Source organism: Juglans microcarpa x Juglans regia, chromosome 7S (genome assembly GCF_004785595.1).
Source record: "Juglans microcarpa x Juglans regia isolate MS1-56 chromosome 7S, Jm3101_v1.0, whole genome shotgun sequence".
Classification (NCBI taxonomy): Eukaryota; Viridiplantae; Streptophyta; class Magnoliopsida; order Fagales; family Juglandaceae; genus Juglans; species Juglans microcarpa x Juglans regia.
The window spans coordinates 14,551,676-14,566,045 of NC_054607.1; the positions used below are offsets into that span (position 1 = coordinate 14,551,676).

The 14,370-nt window shown below is 34.2% G+C and overlaps 1 protein-coding gene across 1 annotated transcript; it reads left to right on the plus strand.

Annotated features, from left to right (window-relative positions):
* The first annotated feature begins 784 nt into the window (after positions 1-784).
* On the plus strand, positions 785-3,394 carry LOC121240282 (F-box/WD-40 repeat-containing protein At5g21040). Its single transcript, XM_041137671.1, has one exon. The coding sequence runs from the start codon at positions 1,413-1,415 to the stop codon at positions 3,117-3,119; it is 1,707 nt and encodes a 568-aa protein (XP_040993605.1). The 5' UTR covers positions 785-1,412; the 3' UTR covers positions 3,120-3,394.
* Positions 3,395-14,370: the final 10,976 nt, after the last annotated feature.

Below are 14,370 nucleotides of genomic sequence, written 5' to 3' on the forward strand. Positions count from 1 at the left end.
AAAAAATCTTGAGATAAATTTTTTTGAAAGAATTTGCTTGGTTTGGTTCTTAAACCTATCTCAACTAATCTTAACTTATTATTATAATTTTTTTAAATTTCAATATAAAATATAATAAATAATTCAATTTTTTTAAATCTTAAAATAATAATAATATTATTAAAAAATAATATTCTAATAATATTTTATCATTTCAATTCAACCTAACTCAGTTCAACATTCAAATACAGGCTTAAGAGAAGCTTTGATATTGACATACTAGGTTTTTTTTTTTTTTTTTTTCAAAGAAGTTCTGAAGCTAACTTCTCCAATTACCAAATTACTTATCGCCTAAAAATTTGATTAGTGATTTAACATCTAAAAATAAGAGAGGTTTTAAATAAGATTTTAGTATTTAATATTCGAATATATTCTATTCACTTCTAATTCAAAAACTTCATCATAACTTGCACTTTTAAATTCGAAATATGTAGAGCCACACCACTATTAACTGGTGAGAGTCAAGAATCTTTTGCTTACTAGAGATTGATATCTGTAGTCAGAATGTATAAGTGTGGTATTTTTTTTAAAAAAAATAAGTAAATATAAAATTTATTTATATAATAAAAATTAATTTTTTTAATAATAAATCTTACTTTTTAAAAAAATAAATTACCTAATTTTTATATAGTCTATAACTGTATATAACATATAAGACTTTTTGTAAGGCCCACTCACCTTCACTTCCTGTTATTACTTCTTGGGCCTCCGTGCATTTCACTTCTTTCTGGGCTCTATTGCATTCTATTCGTTCTTCATGCGATCTGTGTGTTCTTCGGCCCCCCAATCTTAAACGGTGATAGAAATATCTCCATAACCCACCCACTTGGACCGGGGACTTTCTTCCCGAATACTACAGTTTCCTCTTTATTTTTTGCATTACCCTGATCGCTAAAAGATTCCCAACGCAAAATTTGACTTTCTGATTCATCCATCTCTGAGGTACCTTTGAAACTCATATCGTCCTAATTGACATTGTAATTTAGTTTATTTACTTGTCGAACAGTTTCGTCTCTTATTAGCTCTCCTGGGTCTTTGGTCGATCACATTTTAGTTCTCAATTAACTTCTTTGAATTTATTATTTTGCAAGCTATTTCCCGTTACCTGTTTCTGATTCTTCTTGTATTTTGTTCTCAATCTTCTCGCTTCTCAAGTTCAATTGTTCGGAATATCTAGGGTTGACTGCTAGGGTTTCTTTTCTAGCCACTCATTGATTTGTTGTTAGGCTTTTAGGTTTTCCTCCATTTTTTCTTCAGATTAAGATTTCTAGGTGAAAAATTCCTTTGTAGGTTTTAAGTTGTTGGGAGTTTTTGCCTTTGGGGATTGAGTTTTCAACTCTTGAATTCAAATTTAGGAGTCAGATTTTTGTTTTATGGCATTTGAATGCCGAGACGGTCCTGAGGTTTCTAAGAAGCTGGTAGATTGTGTTCAAAATCCTTGTGCAAATCACACTGGATCTAATCAGTTCACTTCCATACCCAAAACCGAAAAAACTTCACTTCTGAGTAGCGAATTTGATTCCAAGCCTGACAAAGAAAAGGTTTCACTTTCTGAGCCTTTATCGGAATTTCATTCCAGGAAAAGCATTATAACCTCTGCTGTTTCAAAACAGTTTTTGGCTAATGATGTTTTGCCCACTTTTTGTCGGTCAATTACTGATCTTCCTCCGGCACTGATTTCTGAGATTCTTAACTGCCTTGATCCGAAAGAACTTGGTATCGTGTCATGTGTCTCCGCAACTCTTTATAAGCATGCGGCCAACCACCATGCTTGGAAGGAATTCTATTGTGAGAGATGGGGACTTCCAACACCACCTCTGGGTTTGGGGAATTCAGATGAGAAGTCATGGAAGGATCTATTTGTGGAGAGGGAGTTTAGGAGTAAGACTTTTATGGGACGTTATACCACAGATGTTTTGTATGGTCACACTGAAGCAGTTCGCACTGTGTTCCTTCTGGCTTCTGCAAAGCTCATTTTCACGTCAGGCTATGACACAGTGGTTCGGATGTGGAACATGGAAGAAGGTTTGTCCATAGCATCCTCACGACCACTGGGTTGCACGATCCGAGCAGTTGCCGCAGATACAAAACTTTTAGTTGCTGGTGGTACCGATGGATTTATCCATGGTTGGAAGGCAGTGGAGCAGCTTCAACACTTGTTTGACCTTAAGGGTTCTCAAAGCCAGAGCTCAGAGTTCCGACTATGGGAACATGAGGGACCCATAACTTCTCTTTCTTTGGATCTTACAAGGATGTATAGTGGATCATGGGACATGACTGTTCGTGTGTGGGACCGTTTTTCGTTGAAGTGCTTAAAGGTTTTGAGGCATAGTGATTGGGTATGGGGACTTGTTCCTCATGATACTACAATTGCTTCTGCATCAGGTTCAGATGTATATGTTTGGGATTCCAGTAGTGGGATTTTGATGACCAGTATTCATAATGCTCATATTGGTAATACTTACTCTCTGGCACGAAGTCACACCGGAAATTTTCTTTTCACTGGAGGAGAAGATGGTACGATACACATGTTTGAGATTACAACTCACTGCGCTGAGACTACTGTTTTTCAGGTTGCTACATGGATTTCACACTCAGGTCCTGTGCATTCCCTTGCATTTGAGTTTCCGTGGCTTGTTTCAGCTTCTAGTGATGGAAAGATGTCACTAATTGATGTAAGAAAGCTGTTAAGAACTAAAAATAGTGCTTCAAGCAAGCGTATTTCAAGGGGTAAGCATGTGGACAAGAATAGCGTGGAGCCCCCACAGAGGATGTTACATGGGTATGGAAGCAATCTGTTTGCAGTTGACATTGGTGTTGATCGAATTGTGTGTGGAGGGGAGGAAGGTGTTGTTAGGATTTGGAACTTTTCACAAGCTTTGGAAATCGAGAAGAGGATTCTTGCTTTAAGAGGAATACGGTTAGAGAATAGGATAAGGCGGCGTAAGCTCCGAATAGAGATGGACGGTAAAGGTCAGACTGATCAATGTTCAGTTGCAGCCAAGAAGAACCCAATTAATGGTGATAGGGGTGGTGTTTGGAACAACAAGCGTGGGGTGAGCAGCAAGCTGAAGGCATAGCAGCAGTAACAATAACTGTTCGCTTCTGGCACCACTGCCCTTCCACTCATTTAGGTATTTGATTCCATTATGGTCGACAATTAATGGTTTAAGGAGCTCTTATTATATTGTCATATCTTTGGATTCTAAATATGGTTCTCTTAATTGTACCTCAGAAGTGGCTCTGTTGTATTCCATTGGCTGCTTTGCTACAAGTTTATCAAATTATAGTTTTACATTCTTCTCTATTTCAAAGTATCACAAATAAATAGTGAATGTATGTTTATGGTGCTGCAGTTGGCAGTGTATTTATCCGTGTGCAAACAGGTCTCATGGCATACGAGATGAATTTGTGTCTCAAGGCTTTCTGCAAATTAAATCTTTTAAAACTATGTCTTGCATTAATTTCTTAGCTCGTCATATGTTAGTTGTAGCTGTTCTTTGTGTTAAAGAGTGAGATTGCTTGTAGTATGTAATTCATTACCTCTGGATGCACACTTATAAAAAATATATTTCCTTGAGGATGCACAAGGAAATAATCTAGTTGCTTATGGCTATATGGAAATTAGTTATGTGCGGGTATCGTGCTAAATAATAATTTCGTCACAATCAAATAACCTTTTTCTTACCTATCAAAAGATATAATTTCCCATGTAGGGTAGGGAGTGTGAGGAGGGGGAATTAAACGTGTGTGTCCATAGTACTAATGTCGGATGAAGCGTCTTTTGCTCACCGATTATCCAGCTTTTGAGTTGAATGAAGTGATTTAGCTCCTGCAGAGCTTGATAACTCAGAAAAGGCAGGGAAAACCATCATTGACAACATGAACGAGGTAGCTCATACTCAAGTGCTCAAACTTCTTGGCCTAAATCACTTATGGATTGGCTCAATAGGTAAGAGCCTTGGTCTTGGTGGTATGCTCCCTAAGTCTAAGATCCAAATCCTTGGATGCAACCAATGACTGGGGGAAATTTTTTTTCAATTATCTGAGTTACATTTACGGAAAACTCTTTGTCGAGATTGTGCAACCCTAGGATTAGTCGAGATTTTGTTTTCGGACATCCAATTCTAATAAAAATAAATAAACTTAACTAATGATATCGAGAGAATATTTGTGTATGGGAAGGGTATGCCATTTATTTCACTTATGAAAAGAAATGCATTTTGCTTCATATTGGGAGGAAGGAGATGCGGCTAGGGTATAGTGGTGCCTTGGTTTAAAGTTGATATGAGCCTATGTTCCTCTAACGCAAATTGTTGCGGTGGAAGTTCTACATGGTTAGGCCTATTTTCTTTTTCGATGCATGCCAATATCTTGTTCTGTTTTGATGTTGTTTATTAATTATTACCTTCCTCTCTGGTAGATATAATAGATGTAGTCAGCAAATTCGTATAGGCGATGCATAATATTGTTTCTTCAATGTTTCCATTATATTCATGGTAAATCTGATCAGTGTTGTTTGGGTTCCACCGAAAAAATGCCTTTTGGTTTTAAGCTCTCCTGTTTCTGCGGAGTGTTTTCAGATATTTGCAGTTTTTTTAGATGTTCGGCTTAGCCTATTTTACTATTTTGTCGACCAAGTGTTGGGAACTGGTTATTATCGACAAGTTTCTTAGGTAAATTTGACTGTGGTATCCGAAACAAATTTCACCAAATCCAATATGAAACATATTTTTTTCATAATAAATATCCAAATAACTTTTCAATTTTACTTTAACGGAACACAACTTTTTACCCAAAACAATTTTCATTCTTTCTACCAAATTCAATATAATATATTTTTTCATTTTTTTTTCAAAATATTAAAACTAGTGAGACTTTTAATCATCCAACACTTTTCCAAGAACTTTTAATTTATTTTTTCTAGTAAAAATAGTTTACAATGTTCTCTTGAAATCTCAACTATGACGAGTATTTTTCTAACACTCCCTCTCTTATAGTGTTAGGATAGCTGTTAACCATTTAAAAAATAGTTTATAAACCAATTACAAAAAAATCCCATAATACAAAATAAATTAATTATATTAAATAAAAAAAGTCATGAGTAATATTTGAGACAATTCTCAGTCTTTTAATCAATCTAATCATCATGCAAAACATATTTGGGGGTGTATATATAGGGTTCAAGCTGCCTCACATGGTGAAAGTCTAAGTGAACTTCTCATGAACATCTCTTTGATTGCCTACTTGTAATACCTGAGTCCTACTAGGGAAAAATCTTATGTTATTAAAATTATTATTTTTTAAATCAAATCCTTTTATTTATTGTAACATAAGGATCTTCATCACTATGATTTTTAAAATGAGCATGTTTTTCTTGTTTAAATGAGACTTAGAAAATTTGAGGGAAGGGTATACTTGTGTTTAGGATGTTACAAATTTACCCTTAGTATTATTATTCTACAAATTAGTAAGTGTAATCTTCTTTTAATCCTACCCCTTGATTTGGTATGTAGAAAAATATCTCATCTCACTCTTCATCCCAACCGTCCATTTCAGTAAAGATTGTACTAGAAAACCTGGCAGGATGAAAACGAGGATAAATCGGCCAAACATTTATAACAATGCTAGGGATGAATTGATTCATATTTTGGAATTTAGATCTTTTGAATTATCTGGTATCGATGAATTTGGTACAAGTGATTCCGACTTTTACTTTGCTACTGAAGAGTCTGATTCTCCTAATATTACGTTAGATTGTAAAAATTCTTACTGCAAAACCATTAATGTTCTCACCAAGGGTGAAGAACAAGAAAATCTTTTGATTACTTTAATTAGCCAAATTACCTATCTTGAACTTAAAGAAGAATATCTCCAAAAGCTCAAGAAACCATGATGAAAGAGCACCTTGAGGAAACTGTTATACCCAAAATTAGCCTTGATGAAGCTTTGGAAAGTTTCAATAAGCAAAAATCCAAAGAAATTTTTGTTAATGATCTCCAACATGAGATTTTTTTCATTAAAAAAGAAATTTTTGTACTCAAGAGTGAGTTGAACAATATCAGAACTAATAACTTAAACAAGAGTTATTACTTTTGAAAACTAAAAAACAATTTGATCAACACAATGTTTTTTTATACTAATGAGCAAGATGATGTGCTGGCCAACCATCAAGAACCTCTTTCTAATACTGCTAAAGTATGTTTAATTGATCACATAATTCCTTTAAAATGATTTTTCAAAATAAAGATTGTTGTTTGCCATAAATTTGAAAGTAAACATTGGTATGAATTGTATCAAGAGAGTATAATTCCTAGTAAATAATATGAAAAATCCACTAAAAAATTATTTTCTACTAATGGTTCTCAAATGAAGATTAAATATGAACTGAATAATGCTCGAGTTTGCCAAGATAATATCTGCTTTAAAATTTATTTTATTCTTGTTAAAAATATGACTGCTAAGGTGATTCATGGTATGTCTTTTATATCTTCTTTATATCATTTTCTTACTGAACATGATGGCATTACTACTCACCCTTTTAGGTAGAAAGCTTTGATCTCTACTAAGACTAAACATTGAATTTCTTAAAGTAGGAAATTAAACACAAAAATTTGATGAACAATTATGTGATAAATTGTTATAGTAAGAAATTGATACTTTTAATTAAAAAAAAAAAAAAACTTGTTGATGACGTTTGTTCTGATCTTCCTAATGTTTTCTGGCATAGGAAGAAACATATTGTTAATTTTCATTATGCTAGAGATTTTTCTGAAAAGAATATTCTTATAAAAGTCAAACATATTCAAATGAATAGTGAGACTTTAGAGTTTTGCGAAAATGAAATCCATTACTTGCTTGCTAAATAGATTATTAGGCATAGTAAGTCACCATGGTCTTGTACTTCTTTCTATGTTTAGAAATATGTTGAGACTGAGAGAGAGACTCATCGCCTAGTTATTAATTACAAACCTCTGAATAAGGTGCTAGAATGGATTAGGTATCCATTTTCCAATAAGAATGACTTGATCCACAAACTTAGTAACGCTTCAGTTTTTTCTAAGTTTGATATGAAATCTGGTTTTTGGTAAATCGATTTTAGTGAGAGTGATAGGTACAAAACTACTTTTAACACTTCCTTTGGACATTATGAGTGGAGTGTTATGCCCTTTGATCTTAAAAATGTGCCTAGTGAATTCCAAAATAAAATCATGAATTATATTTTCAATATTTAGTTATTTTACCATTGTTTATATTAATGATGTCGTTATATACTCCAAATCTATTGATAAACACTGAAAACATTTGTATTCATATCTGGAAATCATAAAAAGAAATGGTCTTGTTGTCTCTGATAAGAAAATTAAAATTTTCCAAACCAATATTTGTTTCCTTGGTTATTATATTTATGAAGGAGAAATTCGTCCTATCGATAGATCCATCCAATTTGCCGATAAACTCCATGATGCCATCACTGATAAAACCCACCTACAAAGATTTCTTAGTTTATTAAATTATGTTGCTGAGTCTTACAAAAATCTCAGGAAACACTATAACCCACTATTTTAGGGGTTGCAATTCAATCCACCTCTCTGATTAGATATTCATACTTCTCTTGTTAAGCATATTAAAACTCATGTCAAAACTCTACCTTGTTTTGGTATTCCTATTGTTAATTTTTTTCAAAATTATTGAAATTTATGACTCCAACATAAACAAATTATTTCACCAAGTTCATATGAACTAATTGTTCACTTCCATTCTAGATTGTGGAATAGTGCACAAATTAACTATAATACTATTAAGAAAGAAATTATTATCTATAATACTATGTATTTCTAAATTTTAAAGTTATTTGTTAAATAAAAAATCTCTATTATGTATTGATTGCAAAAATGTTAAATATGTATTAGAAAAAATGTTGAAAATATTGTTTCAAAACATATTTTTGCCTGACGGTATAACGACCACAGACTCAATATTATTAGAGATGCAATAGGGGAAAAAAAATTTAATGAGCCTAAAATAAGTTAAATGGGTCGTATTGAAATAGCCCACAAGCTATTAAGATTCTTGAAGTTATTGGATTTTATGAGCCATATTGGATAAGATATGAGTTATTATTTATTAGGATTTAGTTAAGCTGAACGGCCCAAAATTTTATTTTTAAGTCGTTAAGGTTAGTTGAAATTTTTAGAGGAAATTAATGAGCTGATTTCTTAGAAACTCAATTAAAATTTCTGGATTTTTGGCCCATGAAATGAACCCAAACCTGTTAGGCCCATTGTCGATTCTCTATAACTCTAAGTCATGTAAGTCGCCAACAGGGATACAATTCTACAAGTAATCTCCACGTTCAAACTGTTTTACCAACTGCCTTCTCAAACTCTAAGCCATGCACGTCTCCACCTTCCATGAGAATTCATGCCTCCAATAAAAATCTCTTACAATTCTGCAAATCCTCATCCTTAGATGGACTCTCGGCTTCCTCCCTTCACTCGTGGGGTTGATTGGGTGGAGATGGGTAAGACGTATATAGTGTTTGGTTGGTGAGAAAAGGTGAGAAAATTGGGAGGTAAGCTGACGTATAGGGTTGGAAAGAGAGAGAGAGAGAGAGAGAGAGAACAAGTGATCTAAAAATGAAATGTGACAGAGTGACCCCTTGGTGTGCCCCTTAGGCATTGGCCCTTAAACTCCCCTTTATATAGTTTCCCAAGTTCCCATGCTAGCCTCATTCCTATGACATAGAGAATCTCAAAGGTTTGGATGCATTAATGCCAAGTGTCACAAGTCCTTTTGGCTTGACTGAAACCCCTTCCCCTTCTTCTTCATGATTATTTTTCTTTGGGAAGTCCAAGTGACCCTTACACATGAGTGACAAGTGGTTTGTTATCTTGCTTTAAAAAAACTGAAACCCTAAATGCCCTTAGGGCGTGTTTCACTATGTGGTTCAGGTTCATTGAACCTCTGGGGCATAATTGTCTTTTGATGAAACCCTAATTTTAGACCAGGTCCTCTTAGGCATATGCATGCTTGTCATGTGGCAAGTGGCGTGTGAGTTTTGCCCTAGCCGCCCACCTTTTTCTCTTCCTCTCACAAAGATTCTTCCAGAATTTTGACAAATGTGTAGGCATGTGCCTTCCCTATGCATCTCTTCCTTTTCCCCATGCGTCTATTCCTCTTCCCCATGCATCTCTTTTGAAAATTCTCATGCTTTCCCTCCATGCGTGACAAGTGTCAAATGAGTGGTTGGCTTATCTTTGGTTGGCATGCAAACCCTATGGCCAAAGCCCTAGAAGTCTCTTGGAGACTTGTGCCTCTGATTTGTAGTGTTCCCATGCATCCCTTCCCTTTCTCATAACATTGCACCTTCTTCTTGGAACCTACCAAAATTCTATGGGAGGCGTGTGGATCCTTTGGGTTTACCGAAACCCTAATTTCTCTTACTCCCCTTTCCCACTTTTACGTCTGGATACAAAGTAACCTAGAGGTGAGTTGTGCATGTGACACGTGGCATGTGGTTAGTGAGAATGGGTGCCCTACGTGTGGCTAAGCGTTCTCTCTTCTCCCAATATGTCATATTCTGTAGAACTTTAGGTGCATGTTGGCCAAATGTCATGTATATGCTAATCGAGGTGCCACTTCCCTAGGTTTTCAAATGATGATCTTCTAGGGAAACTAAAAGGTCTTCCCCCACCATATGACACTGTAAAACCCCATTTCCGTAAGTTAGGACTGTCACGTATTTTTCATAAAATAAACCCGGTAAGGGATCTCATATTTCATAAATGAAATTAGAAATTTATTTTGTAGAAAAATGTCTAATAAAATGTCTTCCCTTCCAAAAAAGCATTAAATGAATAAACTGAATAAATTCATGTCATAAAAACAAATTTTATTTTAGAAAGTTTGAAACTAAAATTAACTGCTCCTTCTAATCCTGGCATGCCTGCTCGTATTCATCATCCTCACTTGAGTGGTTAAAAACATTAAGACAAACAAAAATGAGTCGAAGACTCAGCAGGAAATCCGTCACAACGTAAACATAATAAACATAAGGCTTTTATAAAAGTTTTCATGCTGAGAGTTTAAATTCATGACTGTTCATACTGATGCTTATATTATGCATGACTGATTTAACTGAATTAACTGACTGATCTGACTAATTTAACTGATTTATCTGACTGGCCAATACACTTAACCCTGTGTGCGAGGTTGTGCACCGGCCCCACGTCCAGCGGCTGCGAGGGGAGCCACTGATAGTATTCTGGCATGCTATGGTAGACCACGCTTGAGCTCGTGGCTTGCACATCCACTTTGAAACTGAACTGCATTGGTACCATGTATCTAAATGACCATCTAATTAACTGATCTTATCTTATCTTGCACTTGAACTTAAGATAGCTTATGTGTCTTATATACATGAGATGCATGACATATTATATACATAATTATAATTTCTGAATTTAAATATGATGCGGAATGACATAATCGTATGTTATGCTGGATGACATGTTTGCATATGACATGAGTGGTGCATAAATAATGGCTGGAAATGAACTGGCTTGAATAATACTTATATATAAGCTGAACTATGATGATCTTAATTTGTGATCAAATTACTTAACTCACTACGCTTCTTCTTGAATATCACTTCGTAACTCGTCACCTATACGCAATAATAACTATTACTAAATCTGTCTGGAAACAATAAGTACTAATATCCTACTAAATTAAATTCACATCGTAGAACATAATCAAATAAATATTCTGTTTATCACAAAAATCAATGAATACTGATATCTTAAATGATTTACAATGTTAATAGCATATTATTACTTTCAAAATATAACTTAGTATAATACTTGAGATATAATCAATTATATTAAAAATAAGTCATAAAAACTTCAATTCTTAAAATAGGTTTCATTTCCTATAATTAATATAATTAAACAAGAAATAATAATATCATTTAAATATTCTTAACATGTTTCTTTATTACAATTTACAACTTTAATAGCATAAATATATCAATATCTATTAAAGTAGACAGTAGAATCTCGTTTAATAAAGCGTTCAAAATAATTTAAAAACTTTTACTACTGAAATATGATATCTAATCTTTCAAATATAATTTAACTATATATATGAATCCAAAATAATTGGTGGAAACATTTGATAAATAAAAGTAGACTCAATCATAATATTATTCAACACTCATAACTTATTCCTTAATTTCTTTTTAAAGTATAATATAATAATTTTATTAACATCCGACTAAAAAAATAAAGGAATATTAAATTAAAATAATAGGCTCCATAATATACTTCAAAACACATTTTAAATTCCTTAAACATTTTCGTAAGCACAATTCAATTGCAATAATCAATCCCACAAGAGTCCAAGCCCATTTAAAAACATAAACCAATTTACAAAAAATTTAGCCCCTTTCATAAAAAGAAAGCTTGAGGCCTGCGTGAAGAAGTCCACTAGGAACCAGGGCTTTCAGCTGGATGGGCTTTAAGGCCCACGACCCATCATGAACTTAAGGATTCTAATGGAAAACAAAACATTCGGGCCAAACAAACAGAGGAATTGCGAGGGATGGGAAGAGTGATGGTCTCACCGAGAACGAAGAGGCTGCACGATGTGGTGGTTCTGGCGGCTGGGAGTCAAGGCGGCCTGACTGGGTCTTCTGGCAGAGTGGTGCGACGCCGAGAGAGGGAGAGAGAAGGGTGGTGACGCGATCAGTTTCTGGAATGGAGTGGGTGCGACAGGTTGGTGGAGGTTGGCAGTTTCTGTGGCCGAGGAGAGGGTGGTCTGCTGCGGTGGCTGCTGGTTGCTGGGATGGAAGCTGCGGTGGCTGCTAGATAGAGTATAAAAGGCACAAGTGAGTTTCCTCGTATTTTCGTGTGTTTAAAAACAGAGATTTTTTATGGAATTTTATAGACAATAGGGAGGATATATGGTAGGATTTTTCTGATGTGAGTTGGTCTCCTATTAGGACTCGGATTTACCAATTAAGGGATGAGAATAAGTATGAGGTTAGGATTACAAATTCGAAAGATAGGGATGAAGCTTATGGGTGAGAATAGGAAGAACAAAACTTAAATTCAACCAAAACTCTAAAATCTGATAAAATCTAGTAATAATTATTAGAAATAATAATAAAATAAAAACTCTAGTAAATTCAACAAAATTATAATAGTAATTATTAAAATAAATAAATATAAAATCTGATAAGATTATAATAATAATAATAATAGGAAAAAATATAACTAGAAGATTTACCTATATACCCTAAATCCATGACTAGTATGTTACAGACACCTTCTTTCTCAACCCTAGATCCCAACTAGGGTTTTAAACCCTAATCCCTTCTGGTAGCTGAAAAACCTATATATGGGCATCTTGGGCCTTTTTGTGGGCTTGAATGCCCAATGCACTAAGAACAAATATAAGACCCATGGTCCTAAGTGTACTCTTCCTCTTTGCTTGGCCCAAAGATTAAAATTAGTGATGACTAAAAGATAGACGAGGACTTGGCTAAGTCCGAGTTGTCACAAATATAAAACAACTTTTGACAATATTGCTTTTGGACATAATTAGTCATTGAAGCAGATTTTTTTTCAAGATTGGAAGATTGAAGAGGTTGATGGGATTTAACATTGTCATTTGCAGATGAATCATGTGGGGTAGCCAAAATGGAAGAGAAACTAGTCTTAGCATTGGCTGTACTACGTACAACCAATTAGAAATATCGGACACAATGTTTCTGATACTACAAAGCAAGATGATGGTGTTGGTCCCAGTCATCAAGAATCTCTTTCTAATACTAATAAAGTATATGTAATTGATTGCTGCATTCTTTTAAAATGGTTTTTCAAAGTAAAGATTATTGTTTTCCATGAATGTGAATTCCAAGTTGCATTGATTGATTCAGGAGCTTATATAAATTATATCCAAGAGGGTATAATTTTTAGTAAATATTATGAAAAATCTATTGAAAAATTATTTTTTACTAATGGTTCTCAAATAAAGATTAAATATGAACTGAATGACCTAATCCACTTGAATTTTGCACAGAGGTAAATCCCAGAGGGTGATTCTTCGTCATGCACAATACACGTGTTCACGGTTCTTTTTATATGAAATTGTGCATTACATTATTACATATATTATCTCTCATTAGCAGTCGTGTCATAGTTGTTTAATTTACCTATGGTTTTGTTTATTGAAACTGTAGATTTTGATGCATAGGTAGATCTAAGAGAGATACCTGTCGAAAAAAAGACCAATCTTGTCCAAGCAATAGACACTGAGACATGTCTCCATTAATAGAAACTTTGTCGTCCCTTTGGACTTGTATTACTTGGTTCAGTGATCAACTATTTTGGTTTGCAGTATTTGATTTAGAGAACAAGCATTTGGGTATGTATATTATTTTGGGATATGAAGTGACATGGATATTTGGGTGTTTATCAAATGAATTTATTTACTGTTTAAACTTTGGTACAAATTGCACTTAACCTTTACTTATTCTGCTGCGGTTTAAATGACCATTCGCTTACATGTGCATATTTTTGTGAACATTGGATGCCAAATCTCGACCTAAATCCTGGGTGTTGCTGACCAGCTGTCACTCTTGGCACTATGAATCCTCACTAAGTCCTTTATGAAGAAACGAAGTGCCACAACTAGCAACCCTTAGCAGCATGATCCTCACTAGATTCTTTATTGAGGAACAGAGCGCCACATAATGAGACACTTTTCGTAATGTAGTTATGCTGGTTTTCTCTTGGGGTAGGGCCATTTGAAGTCTAAGTTGCTTTACGAAATAGCAAGCTTGGAGTTGTCAACTTGGAGGTAAGGGTTATGACACTTAGTGGAGGGTATATGGAGTGATATGATGTGAACTAGCTCATAGGTGTACTCAGGGCAATCTGATGTTGCCAAGTGGCAATTTGGTGCCTACCAGGCCATCATTTTTTTTTGGTTAAAGTCTATACTTGTTTTAAATAAGACTAATCCATACTTCTTGTTGTTGAACAAGATTCCTATTTAGAGATATGAATGTTTGAAGTTTCTCTGTTTTAGTTTTTCTATGCAATTCAAACTTAAGTTTGCATTCACTCTCACATTAAATCGCAGTAGTTTGTGAGTTTGTATTTATAAGGATTTTTTATACCAAATATTTTTATTCAAGTATAAAAAACAAAAAAACAAAAAATTAACATATTAATTTACTTTCTAATTTATTTATTTTTAAAAATCCTGACTCTGTTGCCAACTTAATAATGTTAAAGAAGTTATACACTATTTTCTGCACCA

Bases quoted from the DNA above. Each gene is read 5' to 3' on its own strand.
- LOC121240282 (XM_041137671.1), top strand. From the start codon at position 1,413: ATGGCATTTGAATGCCGAGACGGTCCTGAGGTTTCTAAGAAGCTGGTA.